Source organism: Saccostrea echinata, unplaced genomic scaffold (assembly GCF_033153115.1).
Source record: "Saccostrea echinata isolate AGI-Se365-2 ecotype Australia unplaced genomic scaffold, CSIRO_AGI_Sech_v1 ptg000023l, whole genome shotgun sequence".
NCBI lineage: Eukaryota > Metazoa > Mollusca > Bivalvia > Ostreida > Ostreidae > Saccostrea > Saccostrea echinata.
In genome coordinates this window covers 15,662,391-15,689,377 of record NW_026889772.1, presented here as the reverse complement: position 1 = coordinate 15,689,377, position 26,987 = coordinate 15,662,391, and the positions used below count along the sequence as shown (strand labels likewise).

At 32.4% G+C, this 26,987-nt stretch overlaps 1 protein-coding gene across 1 annotated transcript; it reads right to left on the bottom strand.

The window, feature by feature from the left end:
* Positions 1-207: 207 nt before the first annotated feature.
* On the bottom strand, positions 208-26,987 carry LOC133191539 (uncharacterized). Its single transcript, XM_061327287.1, has 5 exons — positions 26,728-26,987; positions 15,106-15,208; positions 11,763-11,908; positions 1,590-2,000; positions 208-1,001 (listed from the first exon to the last, which is right to left on the bottom strand). The coding sequence occupies exons 1-5, from the start codon at positions 26,924-26,926 to the stop codon at positions 481-483; spliced, it is 1,380 nt and encodes a 459-aa protein (XP_061183271.1). The 5' UTR covers positions 26,927-26,987; the 3' UTR covers positions 208-480.

Below are 26,987 nucleotides of genomic sequence, written 5' to 3'. Positions count from 1 at the left end.
AACATTCCACATCATTATTGTATCGGGTCAAAGGATGTGTAGTGACTTTCTTTAACCCAATGCAAGATTCATGATTATGTTTAGATTTGGACGGTAGTTAGATTAGTCTTTGGAGTCTATATAGCTTTATCGGTATATACTCAGCTCCTGGTCTTCAACATACAACTTGAACTACATGTAGTTTGTATAATAATTAATACAAAGAAAAAAAAATTAACCTCATATTGATACATAACATGAATAAAATTATAACGTGTATATGTACGCATTACTCATTAAGAACATGAATAGTACAGTTGTACATGTGTATATACAATCTTCCCTTTGACAATATAAATGTACATTACAGAAACGTGATTTTTTGTACTAACAAAACGTCAAACATTTTGAATAGTACAGTTGTACATGTGTATATACAATCTTCCCTTTGACAATATAAATGTATATTACAGAAACGGTATTTTTTGTACTAACAAAACGTCAAACATATGTTTTGGGTTCTCGAAATGTTCTTTGTTTCATTTTATACAACGTTGATGTTTTTATTGAAATTTCAGCACATTCTCTTGAAAATTTTCCCCTACAAACTTTCCAACAATTCTGTATAGCATTGTTAAAACGACTGAATGGTTCACATTCAACAACAAAACATCCAATCAGAATTGAAACAGATGAGGTAAAATACAAAAGTGAGGTCAAGAAAATAACAATTGAGGGTATATATACACCATTCAAATTGATAATCGTTATCGTGAAATAGGATGACGTCAGAAGGAAATATATGACAGATGAACTTTGAAAGAATCGAAGTGCCCTGATGTCATGTTCACGAATGTGTTTATCCGTAACTGCAACACTACACGGATTTTTACATGATATGATTATGTATAGAATGGCTTCTAGTATGAAGGGAGCAGCTGTTGTTATAATGGTTTGATACACGGACCATACCAGAGCATGAACGTTCTTAGATGTCCAGTCCGTGCCACACATTCCCAAATCTACAAAACACATCATTCAAAATCACAGTAATTGACAAGACAATCAACTCAAATACATATAAATTATTTACTTTATTAAGAATACATACTGTAGTGTAAACCAACTATTATTCGCGTCATCTTTTATTCGCGATTCGTCAGTTTGAAATCAATCCGCGACGATTAATTTTCGCGACTGAGGAATTATTCTATACAAATAGAAAGCAAAATAAATGGTTCGCAGCGATTAATATTCGCGAGTTAAAATAGGTTGCGAAACTCGCAAATATTTATTGCACGCGAATAAAAGTTGGTTTACAGTATTGCTCTTCATATACACTTTTGTCTATACTTATTACCGCCAAAGGTTTCATTTATATCAAATAAAGTAGTATCTATAATCTTTAGAAGGCAAGAAATACCACGGAAATAAGTACCAGCTCTGGAATTAGTAATCGCCAAAACAAATAATATACCAACCCTGTTTTCTAGATCATTGTAATAGTAAGCTTAGAAAAGTATAACTGTTCAACATATTTGAAATCAAGCTTAATCGTTCTCTAGAGATAATAATGTTTTATGGCAGGAGTATATAGAATTCATTCATACCCTGAGAGATCAGAAACACGTTCATATAATCCTCATATTCCTGCTCATCAATGGTGGTATTTATTATTACATCTTTAACATTGAGGGTTTGAGAAAGCTCTGGATGCCACACTATAGATTTGAAGACTTCACCAAGGGATCCAGTTGTATGATTATACCATAGCTCTTCAGCAATAGGCAAAGAGGGACAACGAAAAAACATGTCGAATCCTACTTCCGTCTGTCTCAGTTGGACTACCTTGATGCGTAAATTTTCCTCAAATGTTTTCCGAAATAAGTACGTAGGATTTGGCAAGGTCCTTTTATCAATTTCGTTTTTTAGTAAGTATGAGTACCAACTAGGAAACAGAAGGTGATTTGTTGTTCCATTTTCTCCTAGAGGATAATAAGACAAAGAAAGCTTCAGGTGACCTGCAAATATGAAACACAAATTAGGAAGAATCCTCATATATGTATAATGTAGAACTACTTCTGATCTCAGTAAGGTTCTACAAGTTGACTTTTCTATTCATTAACTAGAAGAAACACGTCCACATATATTATAAAGCTACTTTTGATCTCGGATAAGTTCCACAATATGACTTTTCAATTCACAAAGTATATTAAGAAAAACAATCTGTAGGGAAAGCAGAAATCAATTATTCACGGCCAGGAACACGTTGTTCCTTTACAATACCGTTGTCAGAGACCTTTAAAGTTAAGCACTAAAATTGGTTCTTACCATGACCTCACAGGTGAGGTTATGATGATATCCTTCCGGTGTCATAACTTTAGAGAACTAATAAGTAGTTTAATTTCATTTTCCAAGTGAGTTAATTGATTACAATCCCTCAAATTGCAATGGGGAACAGAACTGACAAAATATTTGTTGGTGCATCAATAACGTCAGATATTAACAGGTTATATTACAGTAGTTTGCGTTGGCGATACACCACCCTGCTCGAAACATATTTTGATTTGTTTAAATTTTCTTTGAAATGAATATATTTTTCTTTTATACAATAAGAAATACCCAACACTTGGTACAGGTACTATGACGTATTGTTAGCACCTGAAATAAAAATCAAAGCAAAGTAACACTGAAAGTTTTTGCTAAAATTAAAATTATGTCCGTTGTCATGACAAGTTACGAAAATTCAGTCCGTTGTCATCGGTCCGTTGTCAGAATTGTACATAATACAACATCGGTAAACTACTATTTAATGCATTCTTTTTATCAATTATACCTGAAAATAGAGGGAAAAGATGTTGGAAAGGAAAACCAGTCATACATGTATCATTTCGCCGAACGAATACCGGGGTATGTAATTTGTCTGAACCAATTTCTAATTTGTCCGAACAAATATCTATTTTGTCCCAGTGAATATCTAATTTGTCCGAACAAATATCTTATTCGTCCGAACAAATAAATATTTTTTTATCTGGCCCTCCAACGGCGCCGTGGGTTTCGAACAAGTGCTATTAATAGAAAAATTAAAAGCATGTTTCATCGATAACATGGCACTGATTCTTCTATAATTGTTTCTATGAGAAAACCTTAATATATTAAAATTAAATTCAAAGAACCAATCTCATTATAAAACAAAAATAATTGAATATATCAATGGATGGACGATTTGACAAAGGAATTTAAGATTTACTGAGCTTCAAAGTTATACTATTATTAAGGGTGGACACTTAGCAGCACGAAGCGCATGCAGTGATAAAGGCATTTCACTCTAGTGTGGAGAAGCAAGGGAATTGATCCTTACGTCGCTTGTTCGAATTTCAACGCGGACGTCAAGACCGGTATAAGTCCCGTATCGTAGAAGTCAGATGTTAGTATGAAATAAATCTTTTTCTGTTCTATTTCCACAAGTGCCGAGTACAGATCTAAAGCATCCCTCAATCATGTTAATAGGCAGTCGGTAGTATTCAAGGAACATGAAGCAAACAAGCAGCCAACCAACAGACTTTGGCATCGTGTATAGCTAACAATATTTCACTTTATAACTCATAAAATTCTCTTTACATTTTACGAATAGTAAAATAAAACGCATATACTATTCAGTATGTCTATTATGATTATTATTATTTTTTGGTACTGCTGATATGGACACCAAAATACATGCATGAACGTACCCAGTAGAATTGGAATTGAAATTACTTTATTGCATTTTTTTAACTTTCAAATTGTTGAACTTTGAGCTGCTTTCTACGGAAGCCGGTATAGGTGCCAGGTAGAAAAACATTTTCTGGCGGTCGCCACATAAATAACTGGCGGCCGCCAGAAACTCAGTTATCTGGCGGTCGCCAAATAATTTTCTGGCGGCCGCTAGTTATTTATGTGGCGGTCGCCAGATAATTATTTGGCGGCCGCCAGATAAAATATTTTTTCTACCTGGCACCAACCGGCTTCCGTAGCTTTCAGACAACCAACAAAATTTTAAATTATTACTACAATCATCATGCTATTTGCTTAAATCTTTTATCTCTTCATGCATATAGCATCGCTTTTGAAAGAGGGGGAGGGGGCTAGGACAGTAATTGGTAATTAACCTGAAATTTCTTTGACAAACTACATAGAAAGAAGAAAATCTTATTTAGGGGGTAGCTTAATTTCCAACTTTTTGGACGAGAGAATTGACTCTACTGAAACAAAAAGCGGGGGTTGGGGCAACAGACCTTTCAAAGAATACTTTCATACTGATTACATAAACGGTATAAGTTTAAGTTGGGGACCACCCCCTCTCCCGATATTATGTACCTTAAGAATAAATAAATCTGATCATTTTCGCACCATTTCATAGACAGACTTACACGTTAAGACAAGTGACACTGGACCATATCAACTTAACATGTACTGACAACGGACATTTTGCTTATAAATTTCACGTTCTCATATAGTATGCTTTCTGGAAAAGGCTGTAATATGTCTAATGAAATATGAATAGAGCTACTTTTCAACCTACGAAATTAAAGTGCTTTTTAAATAAATATGATTCCAAATCTAGTCGAGAGAATGGGTCTCGTTAAATGCAAAGAAAAGTAAAACGTTGAGAACGGATTACACCAGGAATAAAGATGAAATCATAGTAAATAACAAGCAAGTAGAAAATATACATGATGCTATATCGGACAAAGAAGGAGTGGAGACAAGGATATTAAAAACAGGCGACAGAAAGTAAGGAGGGTGTTCTGAAAGCTTACGGAGAATACAGAACACCAAAGTAATAGGAACAAAAATGCATTGTATATCTTCTTAAAAATTTGGTAAGAATAGTATTACTGTATGGATGAGAGGCATGGTAAATCAGCTCTAGCGTGTTACAAGAAACGCTTATGTCCCTTGCTTTAGCATCAGTTCAGACATATAGTAAATAAAACTAATGGGGATCATCTTTTTAAAATATTATACATGAAATATGGAGATAACGAACAGTATTCAAGCTCAAAGTCCATTAAAAATAATACAAATCGGGAGCAGAGCAAACACGGACCTCCAAAAACAGAGGTGGGATAAGGTGCCATGGAGGTGTGAGCATCCCCTGCCGACCGTGTGCACCTTGTCATGATCGGTAAATAACGAAAAACTCTGTCGACAAATCAGTGTGTAAATAATGACATAACAATTGAAGAAACTAACCAATTTTTCTCATTTTTAACAGATATATATATTCTATTACAAGTGCATACTTCGTTAAAATTTTATATAACTTTTACTGTATGTGTACTTAAAAAAGCGGGCTTCATATTTTAGCGGCTTTGGCGCGGACAATAATGCGTTAATTCATGAATACCGTTAATAATTTATTGATAAATACATTATACGGCGCGGACGAGTTTAGCGCTTATTCATAATTACGCCAACCACTCAATACCCAGTAATTGAGCTAAATTTTGAATACGTCAATTTATGTACACATACAGTATATTGCAAAAGACAAAAAGACGAACAGGCAAACATGCAATCAATTAATGGTATTATAGGTTTTTAGCTCTCCTGAGCCTTTTTAAAATCACATTTTGTCCGGCGTCTGTCTAACTGTTCGTCTGTCCGTCTGTCTGTCAGCCCTTCTGCAAAATTTTAACATTTTCTACAGTCTCAAACACCACAGCGCTAATTTCAACCAAACTTGCCATAAAGCATCCTTGAGATAAAGGGGTTCAAACTTGTTCAAATGAAGGGTGGCATCAATTAATTAAAATCTTCTTCTAAAAGATGAAGCTTCATAACGTAGTGCAGATTCAAGTTTGTTCAAATCATGAAATCTCAGAGATCCATATTTTACATAATGCATGTGTACAGGAAAAAATCTTCTCCAGAGCAGCAGGGCCATGTTGATTATTTTGAAATTGAAGCATCCCAATGTTGTGTGGATTCTACTTTGATTTACGAAGCATAGCTCCTTTAGGGCTAGATTTGGTCACAGCATGGAGTCAAAATTTTTATCTAATGAAAGAGGGAAATTTAAAAACAATCTGATACTGATAAAGAACATCACGGACAAAGTTACTCAGGTGAGTGTTTTTGCCCATGGGCCTGTTGTTCAATTTTAAAATATGGTAACAGAAATTTTATATGTTTTATTTGATTATGACTTTTAAGAATGAACGTTTTGGGAAGATTTCGTAAAGCTGATTATAAACATGAAAAAAAAAAAACCCTTAAAAATGTAATAATCGAGTGGAAGTTGCATTTATTACAGAAAATGTTCCTTGGAATAAATAAGTAATCATGAAGTAAAATGTGGTTTTGGTTCTTAATGCAATACACAGTGCAGTAAGATATATAACATCACAGCCGCCAGCTGTTATTTTCCCTTAAAAGCCTCAATGTAAAATACACACAAAGGTGTCGTATTTTAAGCATTCTTTGGAACATTAACTTGAAGATTTCGCAAATAAAATTTTAATTGCATCCACAGTTACAATTTCTAAAATAGAAATAATTTTGAACACTAAATGTATTAAATATACAAATCTTGGGAATTTAAAAAAAAGTATTAATTTACTAAAGAAGTAGAAGTACAATTGTTACAATTATTTTCCGTACGAAATATAAGCTATGTTTCATTCCAGTGTCTTTATAAGGACCTTGTTTGTAAATATAACCTATCATTGGATCGTATTTTAACTGACACGTTTCCCAGCAATTGTTAAGTCATTGTATTTTATATCCGTTTAATCATCTGATCTATACAGAGGGCTCACGGCGGGTGTGAACGATCGATAGAGGATGCTTACTCCTCTTAGGCACCTGATCCAACCTCTGGTGTCATTGTCCTGTACACGATTTTGTTTTCTTTACTGGGTTTATGAGATTGATCACTGTCCATTATCTTCACGTTTTACATTACGTGTATGTCTATATCATTGTAATTTTTATCTTTATTCGATGCAATGTCGTCTTACCTCTTCACCAGCATTATATTAAGCACAGCTTAAAGTATTTTTTACCTATCACGTATAGGTAATGAAAATGTACAAGTAATGAAGCAATGAGAATTACTTAAGATTATATTTCCTTCGTGTTTCATGTTCAGTTTGTATTTCGGATTTATTTTAAGGGTATTAGACACTTATTAATATTTTTATTCATCTGATTTAGTCATTATCCCATATTATTTTCTAACATAGTTGTCACACGGTTATCGGATTTTAGGCTAGGATTCTATTATATGATGTCATTGACTCCATTATTTTTTTTCCCTACGGAAACTTACAAGAGACCTTCGATGCTTTCTCTGATATTTCAGGAGGAACTTGGCTAAAAAAGGACATTTTTGATAAAAGTAGAAAGTACTATGCATATCATTGAAGCTTGGATTTTCTTCGACATCTATTTGTTTTGATGCATTACGATTTGATGCATGTATCTCTTCTGGATGTTACAAATGGGCGATAAAATACAAGTGATTTGCAATTTAAGAAAGATAAATAAACATGTGGTACATTTCAATTTCATTTCAAGTTTCACCAAATTTCCTCATTTTTTTTAGTTTACACACCCACCCACCCACTCACACACAATGTCTCCGAGATTTTCTTTTCATGATAAACATTATATCCATTTGTTGCTTATAAGTATACTTGATTTTCCTCTTTGAGGGGGTTTATAGTGATTGAGTAATCAATGAAAAAATCTGAAATTCCCAAATATAAAAAGTATCTTTTCTTTTCCTATATCATAGCACATCTCAGATCACATTTTGCAGGAAATCAAATTGCAAACATTGGAGTATAATGATAGTTCTGGTTTTTTTTTCCAAGTATATTTAAGATAAATGATGTAATACAATACAAAATACATTATAACTGATTTACAGAATCATACTACTCATATATATGTGAACATTTACATTATTATTATAACTTTGATCATGTTGTACTCGTACTGGTGATGTTATACGATACAGAAGGCATCATTATTCAGGATTCATTAATAGAAATTAATCAAAGAGACGTGAGAATTCACACTGCTTTTGGATATATAGGGTATCGTGATTCATTAACAGAACTGTTTCGGTCTGGAGGGGAAAATGAGTTCACTCCTCAGATTTCATAGAGAGTTAGACAATCATCCTCAGAAACAACGGGAAAAGAGCAATTCGTTAGAGAGCTCGATAATTCCTAATATGAGATGAATTAAAAAAAGCAAATAATCCCAAATACCGATCTTGTCATGCTATGTTAGTGTAACTCCATTACGAAGGAAAAATGGATTTTTGTATTTATGTCTCCAAAAGGCTATTAATATTGGTAAAAATTACTAAATAGTTGAATGAATTTTTTTTGTCTCTTAGCTCCTTTTGTAAGCCTATGCTTAAAAAAAGTAAACCAGGGTAGGAGTAAACTTAATTTTTATAAATGTTTTTTTTTTTTTTTTGGTTGATAATAAAAACAAGACATTGAACAGATTTGTTCTGTACATGTAAAACGATTATTCTAGTTGTAGATCCCAAGTCTGTATATCTTGCCAGTTTAAAATGTCTTTTTCAAAGAAGGATGTTGTAAGCCAATAATGAAGAGATTGTTTGTATCTTGTTCAAAAGTTTATTAAAAATTGATCGTATATATTTTTAAATGCTAGTTTCTGAAATCTCATCAGAATAGACCAATAAACTGGTTATAGCAAAAGTTTTTAAGATCCGTCCCAAATATTTAAGAAGAGCGTAGAACTAAAACTCCAAAAGTAATAATTAAGGTGAGGTCCAAAAAATTAGAATCAAAATTGTAATCCAAAGAGTACTCCAAAAGAGAGTCAATAGATGCCTAATGAATGATCGAAAGAAAGAAGAATAGAATGCCGTTTTCCGGCAAAACAGGGTATTTTGTGCTCAGAGGGTATTCATGGTCCCCGATATAAAAGTACTTTTCGTTGGCTGACTTACCTTTGTCATGCCACCTATGCTTAGTCCGTAGGTCGGTCCGTTGACCTATGAACCCCAACATGGCATCACCCTCCAATCCAGGTATATCTTCATTAATAATATTTATGGACTCAGTCCCCATCTCTGCATCACAGGAGTTCTATAGCCCTGAGCTCTTTTACTTATTTACTTCGAAGTTCCCAAATTTATTACTCTTAGTCAAGAATCTTAATAGTAACTATACATTTCCGTTCAAATTTTATTACTTAGTATCGACGGGCTTGATTGCATGGTCTATTCTGATTGATTCCATTACAAATGAGTTTACAAAATTATAGTTCATTGTATCAATAACAACATCCAATTTGATCTAACAATATAATTATAGTTCATGCTGTTAAAGCCTCTTTCCAATTATAAAATCACTGCATGTGGTACACAAACAATGTAAATCCCCGTTTAACAAACTTTACTTTTATTTTACTGTCACTATTAATAACTAAAATAATTATGTTATGAATATAGTCCAAGTTTAAAATGTTCAGATAAAATGTCCATTCTAAACCCTATATGTTTACAATGTCCGTCTTTCTGCCAGGAACGCTAACTATTGAAATTATCATATATTTGTTCATGGACCAATTTACATATCATGCATCTCATTTTGATCAAAAGTAGTTTAAAGTCTTTGAAACAGTCTTGTGCTCCCTATTAAACGAAATAAATAAATAAATAAATAAAAAAAATCTGTTGGAATTTCGATAGACACTAAATGTGCTCCTTTATTAACCGACCTGTTTTTATGTTATCATAAAGCAGAATTTATTCAACAACTCCTACATGAGATGAAAACTTTTGCTTTGGTCCTTCATTCTATATTTATATATGTATCACACTGGAAAATTCACTGTTTCAGAAAAAAAACCCCTTTATTTTGGACTTTAATTTTCAATTTCTAATTTTTGTTATATTTGATTTCTCTTACAATATTTTTCGAATCCAATTGTTTAATTGACCATTGACACTTTTTGGACTTTTGATCTGTTATAACAAAGAGACAGAGTGCTATGTCTCAAGAACTGCTAATCTCTTATAACAACATTGTGTTATTATCTGTTTTTCATTTCCAAACATCAAAGAGTCATTATGTATACTTAATTACTCCATACCCGTGAATCTTTCACTCATTTCACTTGATGTCAACACCTGTCATCTATTTACTCATTATGTACATTCTTATAAATAGTCATGTATAATTTCAATCTTTAGTCTGGAATACACGAAGGCCAGTCTCGGCCACGTCCGACTCGTCAGGACTCTGAGTCCGGGGCCACTTCGGTCAGATCCGACTCGATCATTTATAATATGTCTGTTTGTTGATTCATGTAAACTGTTGCCATCGTTGAGACTCATCTAATAAATACGGAATCCTTCATCATTTGCTTTATCTCTGGAATTGCATATCGGTGGACCTTCGGGAATACGGCACACCTATACTTTGTTTTTACCTCACGGCCACACAGCGCCTCTACCTATACCTCGTACCCCCCTACGCCAACGTTCCCTCACCCCGTTCGTTCTGCTAACAACGGATGCTGTTCCAGACGAATTCCTAAGTACCGTCCAAATCTACACGGTCACATATGTATTAAGACGTCGTTTTATCAATTAACAATAGTTATTTTCATTTATATGTCGACTCGATATATTTTAGTGAACTCGAACTAAAATACATCAAACAGTTTGTCACATCTGCTTCTTGTTTGGATGTTCTTATAATTATGACTAACCTAAATGACAGACGGGATTACTTTAACTTCTCCATCGTCAAAATTCCTCTACTTACTAAGGTAGTAACATTCGATTATCACCTGCATATGTTTATGTCTCCAAACTGATTCAGTACACAAAAGAATGGTTTTAGTACGATCATTTTTTTAAACTGAGGTAGGCTTGACATATAAGGTAACATTAGAGAGATTTCTATTCTCTTGTTTAAAGTTATCATTTCGCTATATAAAGACCTTGTTTGTAAATATAACCTATCTTTTAAACTTTGACTGAAAAGATCACTTCCTTTACCTGATCAATACGGAGAACTCAGTCACCAGCGTGGCGCAGTGGGTTAGAGCGTTTGCTCTAGAGTCGTGGAGTTAAGAGTTGATGCTTATGTCGCGGGTTCGAATCCACTGTGTGACAAGGCAACCGGTCATTCGGATGAGACCGTATAAACCGAAGTCCCATGTCGCAGTAGGTGCTGCATGAAAAAGATCCCTCAGTGCTCAAAAGCCGTTAGTACAGGTCTAAATTTGCAGCCCTCTCCGTCAAGTGGTGGCGTCTCAATATGAGTAAAAAATTATCGAAAGGACGATAAAAAAAAGAAGTCCCACCTCTGTTTTTTTCAGGAGTTCGTACTTCTGCCCTTTTTTTTTTTTTTTTTTTTAAATTTTTATTGTTTATGATTTAAGAGAATGATCACTTTTCGTTATCTTATTTAGTAAACACTTTTATAAACAATATTTTGTCCTTTAACAAATTCTTAAATAAAAATATATTATTCCCTTGTTGTTAAATTATATATTTTCCTATGAACTTATAATTTTTATTATATACTAAAAACCCTTCAAATTAAGATCTAATGGCCTGTAAAAGGTGCTAGAGATGGATCAATAATTCTGATTCCATAAAAGTTTGTATTTGACATCTATGTCAAGACCGTGCGAATATTGATTTGAACATCGTACAAAGCTCTGACATACGATATTTTGTAATTACTCTCTCTCTCTCTCTTTAATTTTGCGTTTAAGAATATAATATTTACCTCTATAGTAGGAATATTCTCCGAGACCATAAAGTGGTCCGGTAGCTATTAGAATGATTAGGATGAAGATTCCCACGACGATCATATTCACATTCTTTACTGAGAAAGTTGACGGATGATCAACTTGAAGCATAAATTTAAAGTACCTGTGGTAAAAAAGATAATAAAAACGATAATAAAAACGAGGCAGAAACAATACATTTGCTATTAAATTAAAAGTAACAAGCTAAATTGGCTTCTCTTCAAAATTTAATTACCCTCCTTCTATATCTAGCTGTGTGTTCTCTCTGGAGATGAGTGCTCTTAAGCAAAAGTATTGTTGTTAAATATAACTGGCATTTAAAGATCATTAGTGATTTTAATTTCAGAGAACATGTTGCTGTTCTTGGACTCTACAGTAAAGAGTCATTATACAGCAAGTTTTGAAGTACATTTATCTCAATAATACAATGCAGGTTTTCTTTGCGTTAACATTTCTTTAAACTTTGTGCGAAAATATTCGATACACGTTTGTTAAGTTCTTGAAATTTGCACTTTTTAAAACTTTGTCATTTATCCAAATGACCCATTTTCAGCAGTTTTATTTTATTTACAATCGGTTTCATAATTCACAAAGTGCAACGTCCTATCTGTCGATTGAACAATTACATGTATTATGCAATCCAGTGGTGCATATGATATCTAAGAATCATTGCAGGCAAGTTAACATTTTTTCTAGGTAGCACGCAAAATATGGTGAAAAACCATAAAATTAAGATCGGATAAATTCTCTAATCTTCTTTGACTTCTGTATATACTATTAGAGATTGTTCTTTCTGACGTATCCGTACAAGTATCCGTATCCGCATACGTATCGAGGTGAGAGAGGCATCTCGATCCCGATGTCTAAACTATTTACTATAATTTCCATCGTTATTTGTTTGGTTTTAAAGAAACCCCAGTAATAGCATATGGTATTTTTTCTAATAAAAAATGTATTAACCTGCTTTAAAGGACTTTCATTTCGCTGGAAAAATTTTAAAAAATAGATAATGAAATTAAATAAATTTGTATTTGTTTTCATTATATTGTTTAAAACTTTGATTGCAATTGTGTTTAAAAACATTTATCGGGATCCCCCTCTCTCCCTCTTAACATCAGGACATTTTATTGATTGATTCTGTAATTAACATTAGATGACATAAAAGTTACCCCCCCCCCCCCCGCTCACACACACACACTAAAATGCAAAAGACGTTGATATCCACACAACGAATAAAACCTTGTAGCCGTTTTCTAAAGAGAATTTGCTTCCAGACCCTTACCAGTATATGCTTAAATATGCCAGTTCCCCCCCCCCCCGGAACACACACACATTTTCATAGCGTCTGTTGACTTTCTTCATTCTTTTTTCAATGAACTATTTGACAAATACCTGTATGTCTTCCCTTCCCCTCCCCAGTTGAAATTGTTACTTTCGTGCCTATTCTCATACGGCTTGATTTTGCTTTATATTTTGTCCTTTCAGCAGTATTAACTTGAAAAGACTTCATGACGACAAAAAATAGGTAATGAAATGAAAATGCAATTGTTAAATTTGATTTTTCCTTTTAGTTGTCTTGTTGTCGTACATGCGTATTATATATAATTCATGGTTTGATATAGAAACTGTTTCATAATATGGTATTCATTATCCTAACTCTCTTTTTATAAGAAAGAAAAGAACATTAGGCTAAAAAATTCCAAAACAATAGATTTATCTATCTATTCTATGGTACCTTGTCCATCTAGCTGGTTTTTATTTATTTTTTAATTTTATTTATGCATTTTGGCCCAGATCGGGACAAGTGTGAGTAAATTCAACAAGCAGTTTATAAAATTGAAGAGAAGAGGCTGCTTCAACGTAGCAGAGAAATAAACAAACACAGAATAAAGGATAAAATTTATACAAAACATTTAATTGATAAAATATCAGCATTTTTAAAGAGTTTTGATCCCGCTTGTACACAAAGAATTACAGTAGTCTAAATTTCAATAAATAAATCATTAAGTAAACTTTAGGCAACATGTATATAAAGTAATGTATAAGACATAAATAAAAAATTTTCTCCGTTTATCTCTCCTTTTATCGACAATTGTTTATTCATCCGCGATAAAAATGCGTGTAATTGTATCACTTTCGAAAATGGTAGTCCTTTCTCAAGCTCTCTGGAATTTCTGATAAGGCTATCACCTAGGGAATTTAGAGTCTTCAGACCATCCCAATTGCCAGCTTTCCAAAGCTTTTCTGGAGAACTATGTCCATCATATATAATCAAATGATATACAGAATGTTAATAATGATAAAAAAGAAAATGAGGATGGAAATTTTCAGTGCCCCCCCCCCCCCACACACACACACACAAACATTCACACAGAGTATGCAGTATGGTCAAATTAATCTTTCACAGTTAATGTATCCGTAATTATTTTTGTGGAAAAGAGGAACTCAAAACTTAATATCCATACCCCCCCCCCCCCCCAAACATACATACCCAGTAATAGGTTTTTTAAGAGTTTGATTAATTTCTACACATTTTTATTGTCAAAGTTTTGCTAAGGTGACTTGTCATTTTTTGGTTTCTCCCTGCCTCGGCCCAGCTTCCCCCTTCTCCACTTTGTTAATCAATTTCAAGTGTCTGCTTGATGTATACAAACTTATACTCATCTAGAATGTTTGATCTCTGACACCTCAAACAGTTAAACTTTGTTAACTCAAATCCTTGCATATCGAAGTTTTAATTGGTCCAACCAAGTTGCAAGAGATAACGAGCGTTGAGTGTATGCATTATGTGGAATATGTCTTGTACTGCTAAAGGTTACTTCGAGAATGAAACAATAATATATCCTGATATTGTGTGTGTGTGTGTGTATGAGAGAGAGAGAGAGAGAGAGAGAGAGAGAGAGAGAGAAGGGGGAGTCCCTTTTTAACCTCTTTTTAATTTTTAAACAATTTAATAAAAATATACATACTTTTTTACTAATTTTATTTTTTTTAAATCCTTCCATAAAATGATAGGTGTGAACAGCAACTTGATACGTTTTATTAGAAATATTACTATACGAGTATATCTTATTTTCCAATGAATGAGGTTAAAATCAAACAAGAAACGATGGAAATGGTACCCACGGTTAAATCATCGGGATCGAGATGCCTCTCATACCTCGATACGTATACGGATACGTCAGAAAGAACAATCTCTATTAATCATAATTATTTTTGGTGTCGAGCAGCAGTCCATCATAATTCTGTGTTAACACCATATCAAATGAAATCACTATTTTTTCATAGTTTACACTATGTATTTGAGAAACAACCCTGTACCTTTCCATTGCAGCGATACACAAAATCCACGTAGAACCAGAATAGACCACGAGATCGACAAATCCGTACAGCTGACAGCCAAGGTCATCAAACGGCCAGCCACCTAAAACAGAAAGGACAGAAAGATACAAGCAGTTCCCCTGTTCCCTCCTCTGAAGTTCAACAATGCATAAATGTCAAGTGAAGTATCTCACTATTTCTCTTATTAATTCATTCAATTAAAATAAAAAGTGATTTTCCCTTTTTCTCTGAATTTATTATATCACATCTGAGCAGAGGAATAATTGTGAAAACGTTTTTTTAATCTGAATGTGAATCTGAAAATCAGTGAAAGCTAAAGTTAATTCAAAATTCAACTACGTGTATCTTTTATTTGTTACTTGACTTCTAGTTGTCAAGATATGAGCAGTTTGACCTCTTGTAAATTTCTTATATTGACATGTCCTCTTGGTTCTGGTTAAGATCTCGGGGCTGATATCCTTAAATGCTTAAAAATCTATACTACCGGGGATATTGTTAAAAAAAACCTTAGCATTTTTCATCTTAAAACGCCATACTTTTTTTTAGGTTAAGACAATACATGTATTTATTCAAATAATGATGATGGGTTAAAAATTCTCTCCATAAAAGAATCCATGGTATACATTTACAAATATCTGAATGAAAGAAAGATATACTAGTATATCTTTTTATATAAACTTAAACACCTGTTTCTGCGTTTGATCTTCGACATAAATATGTTATATTAGTTTTCAGTATTTCAATCAAATTAGCAAGATTTTCGTTTGTATATAGTGCTATATTTTTGTCTAGTTCCCCCTCTTTTTCTAAGCCTTGTAATTGTATCAAATAATAATTCCAAATATCGATTTCCCTTGTTTCCTCCGGGAATTGTCTATGAGATTTCCGTAATATTTTTATCCCTTGATAGTCGAATTCTTTGTGTACTCAAAAGACATTCACTTTCACACTCTCTATTTTTCAGCACTTAGATTCAAATGACAACTGGACTTAGAATACCTCGTTCTTATCTAGCCTGCTTTATCAATTGCATTTTCATGAACACATTTACATCCCAATACTTTTAATAGAATTTGTAATGGAGGAGCACTTGTAGCTAAAACGAATCTGCTACAAAATGATACTGGTAACAATGTTGCATAATTTAAGATAATACTTAATTACATTTAGGAATTTGCTGGAATTAGTTGTTCTACTATCGCAAAGTTTCGTGATGTAATATTACGCCAGGCTATAGCTTGAACATTGCAAATATCAAATCAAAGAAGAAAACTTGACACTATGAACACAAACTTTTGAATTTTTCTAATAAACAAAAAATACAAACTTAAAAGGGACAGATCAAAATTAGCATATTGCATAAACCTTGCAATGCCATGTAATTTGTCCATATTAGAATCAACATTTACTATAATGCTTTGCCCTTATCATAAAATTTCGACTTGGGTTTTTAATTCTAAAACAAATATTATATAAACCACTAATAATAATTTAAAAAAATAATTTAAAATGCTAGACAACCATCTCTTTTACCGTCTTACTTGGAAGACAGTAAACAGAGTTGGAGTATTTACATCCTTTCCTCTTTTGCGATTGTTAGGCAATGACGATTTCATCATAATTTCAATTATTTCATTGGTTGTATTGCAGTTAAAGACAAGAGAGGTACTTTCTGGTCATCTAATTTCTGTACAACTAAACAATTTTTCAAATGAAAATGAAAAAATCGACAAAACAAACAAAAGAAAATTAGTATTAATAAAACCGACTCTTTTAATTTCTATAGAAACTATAACAAAATGTTTCTATATTTTCACGATTAACAAACTGCATGCAAACATTTAAATTTATGTTTACTCTTTCTTCTTTGTTTTGCACTGTCTTATGTTTTAAGGCTCACTTCTTTAAAAACGTTGAAAACAGTACTCATGGTACGGCCTGATAAATGTATGTCGGTTTACTTTTTAATATAATATGTTGTTGATACAAACGGCAAAGCTTTTTGAAAAAAAAGCTATATTATATATTTGTTGTATACCGATTCCACACGTCACAAAAGGTGGTCCCCACCAAGTTTAGCTACTAGCATTCGTCTAAACTTTGTGGCATGGATTTTTTAAAAAAAAAAACAACGAAAATAATACTTTTTATTGTGTCGCCTGCAAAGCAGTGCAACACTTAGGGATCGTTTTACCCGGCGTCTGCCCGTCTGTCACACCTTGTATCTTGAAAACTGTAAGAGGTATGGATTAGATATATTGCTTGGCACTATGGCTTTTGTAAAATAACATGGCTACTGACCCCGTGACCCTTGAACTTGATCTACTTTTCAAAATACATGTAGTTCATAGTGCCGATATACAGCATATTTTTAAGAGGTAAGTCTATGCGATTTAGCATGTGCACAGTTTGTCATAAAATATTATGAAAAATATCAGCTTCACAGTTCACTTGACCTTTGACTACTCTGGACGGTTGATTTAACTGACGTGTTTTGAATTTTGAGAAGCAGATTTTTGATGAATAGTATTTATAACAAAGCTCATTACACTGTACATTGAAACTGTTTCGTATACAGTTGCCACACAAACTGAAATTTAAATACTATGAAAATTCATCGGGATCGATATACCAAAATGGATGGATGTATACTGAAATTTGCAGGAAAAACAAAGTAGAGTCTCCTTTGGAGGATTTTTGAATTTAACACATAATAAAATGATAAATAATTATTTTTAATAATATGAATTTCATTATTCATTTTATCTTTAAGGACTAAGGAATCATATTTTTTATTTTACCGCAGTCTTTATTCTCAATGTATGTTTTTCTCTTTGCAGGCAAATGCATGAAGTGTAATGATAGTAGCAAATAAACATCTGACCACTGTTAGATTAATTTGCATCTTTAATGATGCTATAAAGCAGGCAAACAAGAGTTCTTTGGAACACTCTAGTTAGATAAAGTTTTCTAAATATGCAAATATCTCGACACATACGCTGAAAATAATAAAAAAAAAAAACAACTTCTATTAAGCAAGCTGATTTTTTTTTGTACATTTAACACAAATTATTGCAAAAATACAAGCTATATCACTTTAATTTCCCTCCTGATGAAATATTAATTTAGTATTTCATACTCGAGATTTTATGTTCTATCTAGTATACGACAACGTTTTAAGTGATTTTTTTTAAAAAATAAAGTTGCCTTGGGGATTAGAAATACCTACTCGTATTTCTAGTCGAACGCTCTTTATCTGTTTATAGAGATTACAACTGATTGACATCATACTCACTAATCAAGAATTCATTCCCCCTAACATACATAAAATAAAGGAAATAGATAAAATAAAAAGTAAAATTACAATTACCTCGGGGAATTTTTATGCATAAAATAATGGTTTTGACATTTATTTCTGGTGAAAATTATTATCAACACTTGATTGATTTATAAATAGAAGTTAAAGTCTTGCGTTCGTCATAATATCATTTCAATCATCTGGTTTAAAGCAATCATAATAAAAAAAAAATGCTTAAGCAAAGGGCTAGATGATATTGCATAATTAACTCAAATTTCCCTTGTCGCACGGAATTTTTATATCAGATTTTGGTTGCAGCCTTTGAGTTTCAACCATATAAATTACCTTTCATGAAATGTTTAAGATTGAATTTACAGGTAAAAATTTGCATTAAATCCATTTTATTGTGCTCTTTGAGACTGTAAACTCGATGTTCTTTGTATCATTGACAAAGTCACTTTTTACCTGCAATATCAATATTTACTGCTTTCGGTATGAGAATTGAGGATAATAAACTTACTTTAATTAATGTCTATGGACCAAACACTGATAGTTCAGAGTTTTACGAGTAGGAAAGATCGACATTTTTAGAACTGGACAATGATTATCTTATACTAGGCGGTGAATTTAATCCGGTTCTTGACCCTCCAATAGATACAGAAAATTATTTTAGCATCAATAACCCTTAGGCAAGGAAAAACTTTAGAGATAATGAATGATTTACAAATACTGACTTCTTCAGGATTCTATATCTAAAAATAAATGTTTACGTGGCGAAAGAAAAATCCATTCAAACAAGGTCGATTATATTATATTTTAATTTCTAAAAATATGTGTAATTTGGTTGAAAATTTAGCGATTAAACAAGGATACAGCGCAGACAACTCATCGGTAATTCTTGATAAAAATTTAACACCTTTAGGAAAGGAAAAGGCGTTTAGAAAAATAACTCTGAAGTTTAAGACAAGACAAATATTTGCAGGTTAAAAAAACAATAGAGTCCAATATGAAAAGAATAATGTGTTTATAGAAGATATAAATAACGGTATATTTCTTTAAGTCTTCCTGATATTCCTCATATAAAAAGAAAGAAAATAAATAAGCAAGAAGATTTCTTAATTGCAGAAACAAAAAAAAAAAAACAAAAACAAAACAAAACAAAACAAAACAACAACAAAAAATAGAGGCAGAGAACATATTGATTTTACAGTTAATAGAGGAGAAACGAAAACGAATTTTGAGAAAAAGTTACTGACGTTCTGAAAATTAAACATATGTCTTACAGGTTTAATAAAAAAAATTAAGTCACCAGGTATGGAATTCCAAATACGACAGCCAACTGCTTACTGCCAGCTGCTTATTGCCAACTGCTCACTGTTTACTGCCAGCTGCTTACTGCCAACTGCTCACTGACCACAGATGATATTGCCTGCTTTCCTATCATTAATGTCTTTAATACACATGGTTGAATAAACCCTATGATAGCAAGAATATTACAATAATAACAAAAATTAAACGATGAAGGCTAGGAAGGAATAAATAGGAGGCAGGAGTATTTCTTCTTAAATAAATGTATAAAACATTTAATTCTCACATTTCCTTGCAGGCAAATAATTCAAATAGCTTTTTTGACGGGGAAGAGAAAAAGGGGGCGGAGTTAGAAGGATCCTGGGTAACATTTTTGGTATAAGCATTTATATCAGAAATACTGATGAAAATTCATAATACAAGGCATTTATTTTACTTTATGTAAAAACAGTTGATCTTAGGCAAAGGGGGTGGGGGGGGGGGGGGCACAACCCAACAGAAATCCCTTGAGAAGTAATAAAAAGGTCACAGGCGTCTTTATTAAGGAAGCGCTACTGTATATTATATGTTGGCAATTTATTGGGACCCCCCCCCCCCCTTACCAGTGTTTTTACAGATCTAACATTAACCATTTAAACAATTTAAATAAGACACCTATAAAAACTTCACAAATACAGGTGCCCTTTCATAGGGAAAAAGAAGCACTAAAAGATATAGATAGGCAAAAATTATGTTATTATAATTTTCATTAATATTTCTAGTATAAATACATATAAATGTACCAACAAATGCTAGCCCCAAGACCCTACTAAAAGTTTGTTCTTTTGTCGTAAGTGACCTCCCCCCTCTTTAACTAAAGGACCCCACCCCTCGTCAAAACAGCTACTGAATTATTTGTCTGCAAGGAAATTAGTGAATTAAGTTTTTTTTTTTTTTAAATTTTTAAGAGGAAATAGTCCTTTCGATTTACTCTTTCATCGCCTTCACAGTTCCTAAATCTGCTATTCTTTTTTTATCTTTTTAAAAACTACGCACGCTGAATCTCGTTTTAATTCAATATTAATGAGAATTTGGCCATTAAAACTTGTTTGAATGCAAAGAAAAGTTCATTAGTAATGAATTAATAATACTAAAACCAGTGTCAAAAAGTTAATTGCGCTTATTTACAACTCATTTCAGGCTTTAAAACAAGACCAGATTTTCATATACTCACGGAAATGGGTAAATAACCCTTAAATCATCTCAAGGGGGGGGGGGGGTTTAGAAAATTTTGTCAATTGAAATCAGGCTTTAAAACATAACCCGATTTTCAAATACTCATGGAAATGGATAAATAACCTTTAAATCTCTCCATATGTTTAACTTATGTAAAATTCAACAAAAATTGTATCAGGTTGACTAAGAACATTTTTAAATTTGTTATCTCATTTGAAATTGGTAATAAAATACATGTAACTATTTTTGCTGTTTATAGTCTGTAAACACCCCCCCCCCCCTTCCTGTGAAACAACAAAACATTTGCTATGAATTTGTGAAATAAAAATTCATAATACCTGTAAAAAGAAATTGTTGTTTCACAAGGGGGGTTGAAATAAATATCTGTGTTCCGTTGATTTGTATAGTGATAGACACTAGTTTTACAAATTAGACATATAACTCTCTTTGCTTTCCCAAATAAGTTATGTTTTATGAAAATTCACATAAATATCTATATTAATATTAAAAAAAACCCATTCAATAATGTTAAATTTTGAAAATTGAGTTGGAGGTAGGCAGCAGAATAATTGCGTTCGCAGTTCTTTTTCTTGCGATCATAGGATTTATCAAAGCATGCGTATTAAAGATATTAAGATATCAATATAGGCAATATCATCTATAAACAGTGGCAGTTGGTAGTAAGCAGTGAGCAGTTGGGTAAGCAGTTGTCAGTTTGCATTAAGCAGTGAGCAGCTGGCAGTAAGCAGTTGGCTGTCGTATATGGAATTCCATAACCAGGAAGTGATAGTTTCACTGCTGAATTTTTTTAATTTTTTGGACAGATTTGAAACAATTTACAAAACTTGCAATAAATGATATATTTCAGAAAAGAACTTTCTATTTCTCAAAGACTAGGGGTAATTACATGTTTACCAAAAGGTGATAAGCAAGAGAATGTCTGAAAAATTGGCGGCCTATTACACTTTTAAATGGTTTTTTTTATAGTCTTTCATCAGGCCGTTTAAGTTTTAGAATAAGATCCACTCAGGACAATTTTATATCAAATACTCAATCTTGGATATTTGCAGACATATAGGAGAAAATACCAGATTTCTCTATGATCTTATGGCATACACTGAATCCAGAAACAAACCGGGATTGCCTGTATTAATGGATTTAGAAAAGGCTTTTGATTAATATCCTGATCCTTTGTGTTTAAAGTATTCGAATGTTTGGGGGTTTAATAAAAACATTATTGAATGGGTAAAAATTTTAAATATAAAATTGTGTGCATCTAGTCAACAATGCGGATTTTTATCTGAACAGTTTGATATCCAAAGAGGATGTCAAGGACATCTTGTGGCACAATATCTGATTCTTCTTTGTACAGATATTCTTGCAGTTATGATTAAACAAAACCAAAACATTAAAAGGATTGTGAATAATAAGAGAGAACATAAAATATTCCAGATTTGCAGATGATATCCGGTTGGCCCTTGATGGTTCACTATTTTCAGCATTAGTGCCAAGATTCAATTGATTTCTTTTAAAAGTTTTCAGGACTTAAAATTAACAGCTCAAAAATTAATATTGTTTGGATGAGTTTTGAAAGCTTCTTTTCATCTTTCTCATTGGAAACTTAATTGGCGTTGCATAACTTTTAGTTTACTTGAAATTAATTTTTCAGTATAACTAGATAAAAATTATTGCCGAATGATATAAACTATAATGAATGACTATCAGAATGTTTAGAATCTGATATTTGTGTCCAAGATGTCTTTAAGGTCTGTTTTAGAACAACTTTGGATATTCCGAGCAATGGTTACAATATAGAATCCTTCCAGTGAATCACTATTTGAAGAAAATAAATGTTTTATCGAATTACCACTGTACTTTTTGTAAAATGCAGATAGAAACAATACATGCAACACGTATTTTTATATTGCACAAAAATCTCTTCATTGTGGTGTTTTCTTAGTATGCACAAATTTACATAAAAATGAATGAAAATGAATAAATGCATTGTTCATTCATAGAAAGTCGTCGTTATATCCAAATGCTGAATTGAAGGCCATACTAGTAACAGACTTCTTTTCAGGTAGAGTTTTTTAAAGCTTCTGCTTCATAAGTTTTGTGTTATAGGGTGATATTAATTAGATATTAAAAATGATTGGCTACTCAGCTTCAGCGAACTGTAAAACACACACAAAGTTATAAAGTTGGTAAAATGTATTAACTGGTATTTATTTTCATATAAAGGGTCCTGAAATGTCACAATTTCGAATACATACAAAGGTGTTTGGTCATCTTACAAATTACAAGATTTTTATTCAATGAAAAAGGTGAAGATAACGAACAGTGATCGATCAAAAAAACCTACAAACAATACAAATCTGTGAACAGAGTATAAAACATGGACCTCTGGAAATTCCAAAGGTGGAATCAGGTGCCAAGTAGAAGTAAGCATCTACTGTGGACCGGTCATATCCGCCGTGACTGAGCCCTACGTATTGATCAGGAAGACGGAATTTAGTATAAAAAGAAAGGTCTAACCATTGGAATGAAATATGTCAGTGTCAAAATACGACCCAGTGACAGGTTATATTTGCTAACGAGGTCATTATAACGAACAAAGAATTCATGAAATGCTGAATTTAAAAGAAATTGTTGAAATCCCTGTAACATCAACTTATCTGTCAGTGTATTGCATAACCCTTAAGTATCGAGTAAGCTGGAAAACATAAACACTATATGCAAGTTATAGCGGAATATTACTTCATAAATAAGGAACAGCTGAAGTCATCTCGTTTGTCATAAATTTTGTTGTAAGTTGGTCCTTATCGTCTATAGTCAGTAAAACATCAAACTATGAAACAGATGAGGTAGAATAAACGGTGAGTGTGTATGGTTTTCAAATAAATTCTATGAATAGCTGCACCACAAGGTTCAGTTATAATTAAGAAATAAACAACAATGTTAAAAAGTTCTCTAGGAAATGAACTTGGTTGGTCACGTGATCAAATCCTGTGAAGCCCGAAGGGCTTCTCAGAAGATTTGATCACATACCAACCAAGTTCATTTCCCAGTGAACTTTTTAACATTGTTGTTTATTACTTTTATTTACATTTGAGAAGAATATTCTGAAAAGAACTGCATTTATTACACGAACGGCCCGCCGTATTGCTATGTTGTGACGCGCAATGACCTAGAAGCTGTTTGGTCTTGAGAGTTCGCCTCGCTCCAACATTTGAATACATACATTGATGTTCAGCAGTCCAGTTCAGGAAATATCTGTTCATAATGAAAAAACCATGATCGCTACTGAGAATAATCTTACTTTTATTGTATGAGTTCTTAATATATGAAGTCAAAAGCGGTGGTATCGTCTTCAGTTTACATACCTTCAAAGGAATTTCGGGTTAAAAAGGTAAGCGTGATTTTAAGCTAATTAAAAACATTCTTCACACCGAAGAAAGAACTAATGATCATTTGTTGAACGAAAATAAACATATATTTTTCAATAATTTTATCTTTTTCATCGCTTTAACGGCTTAGAAGTTCCGAAACCAGTGTCACCATGACAGAAATGTGTAGACAAGATATCATCTCGCTGTGTGATTCGGTCACGCCATGACCTCTGACCCCCTAATAAGTTCATACAGAATTGAACATTTTCTCTTCAATAGGTTCATCTAAGAAAAATATTTGCAAATGTAAATAATCTGGGTTAAATGGTCTAAAAACATATACCTGATCAAAAGGAACGAAAATGAAACGGGGGCGAAAATAAATCGGAAGCGAAAATTTTCCCTATTCAGTATCAAGATATAATTTTTATTTATTCATATTTTAATATGAAAAACTAAATTTTATAAATTCGTGTACAGTATTCAGAATATAGCTATGACACAGTGTACAATTTGTTTTTAGCTGTGAAAGAATCATCTTTGAAAATGTGTACACTATATTAAAAAAATGGCTTTTTATTTACTGTAAAAGGTGGAGAAAACAGTGATCAATCTTAAAAATCCAGTTAACAAAGCGAGTCGTAAACAGGACAAAACACAAACCCTGGAAACACCAGAGGTGGGATCAGGTGCCTAAGAGGAGTAAGAATCCCCTGTCGGCCGGTCGCACCTATGTATTGATCAGATAGACTGAATACTCCGTAATCAAATTTCGCCTAAAAGCAATGACCTAAGAAATGATATGAAACATGTCAGACAAAATACGACCCAACGATAGGTTGTATTTACAAATATCTAATCGTCTTATGTTTATAATGTCTAATGTTCTTTACCTCCTTTTTTTTCAAATACAGCTGCACAAGCTTTAACGTGTGACTTTTCCAAATATTCAAAAATCATGCTATATTTTGACATATTCATTTAGACATTTTATCGATGTATCAGATTAGATATGGAGACATATTTATAAACTATTAAATCAACATGAAATTCTTCTCAAATAAAAAAAGCATTCAGCTGATACTATTGTACCGTAATATTTTGCATAATGTTAACATAAACTGAAAAACATCATTTTGCTGATATGACAAACATAAAAATGTCAAATATGTCACCATAATCCGTTTGATATATCTATAAAATGTACCTATTATTACGACAAGGGAAGATCAATTCTGTCATTATCTCAGGATGTTGATGGCAGCTTAAAGCCACCATATAATGAGGTATGGAGACTATTTTGAAATATCGATGTATTTTATTTTGGACTTGGTAATTAATTAATGTCAAAAACACCTTTTTTCAGGACAGAAGATGGTGGCATACGTATAAATCCTAATCTTACATCTAATTTCTTTATTTGTCTCAGATTTTATGAGAAAGGAACAAGAAACTCTAACTATGGTAATTAATGCAGTAAAACGTGCTACATTTTGTTCTATTAATAAATGATGGTCTTAGTATACCAATTAGAAAGTCATAAACCCAACGATACACATGAAGATCCCTTGATCGCTCACATGACTTCAAAGGAAGATTGCAATCTGTGTTGGATACCTTGTTAAAGGTACTTTAATCTGTTTTTAAAGTTTGAAATAGCTAAAAAAAAAAGCATTCCTCTATGCATATTTGAAGTTGTATACTTAAGAATACTTTGAATACTTAAGAAATAAATGTGTGGAATGGTGAACAATGATACCATTTTTAATACAGAGTACTAGTATTTATTTCTAATAAATTTAGAATACCACATATTATAAATACACGTCATTGCATATATCTTTTAACAAGTAACTATAATGTTTAAATGTAGAATTTTGTCTGTTTTAGCATTAAATCCTTTAGAATGCAAAGTCTTCAGTATTCAGGTTTTTGTTTTTTGTGTTAATGATTTGAAATATTGACAAGTAACAGATTTTGTGATAAATTCGTGATGACTTTTAACAATTTTAAGAGCTTATATACTTTGCATAGTTATTGTTATTTTTATATTGATGCCAACTGTAAAAACGTGTTACAATAATGACATTAAAAAGTTATATGCCAGTAACCTTACCTATATTTCGATACAGAAAAAATACCTTGGCAAACAATTGTATTTTTGTAAAGAACCAAAATTATGGATATTCTAAAAATTACAAATTTTAAATCTAGGATCACAGGAGGAAAAGGGAAAATACAAAAAGTAAATAAAGATGTATACTTTAGAGACTTAAAACACTCTAGCCCTATATTGAAGCAAACCAATGAGTAAAAGAACTAAAGATAAGAAAACGATTTTTTACCTGAGAAGTACAATAATATTATCAAAATTAATACAGATTTACTTACCGTAGATAAGGGCAGTAGACAAAGCTACGAGACGTAAAACACATGATATTGCAGAGATAATGATAACTAAATTGGTGATTTTCTTCAGAACAGGATCACCAAAAGAGGAATAAACTTTCAGAACTTTGGCTGTTCCCACAATAACGATCATAAAGCAAAAAATAATACCAAGTAATTTCACGATTTCAGGAGTTTCCATTGCCTTGGCCGTTCGCCTTCTACACTAACACAAAACTCTGCAACTGTTTATAAAATTCGTA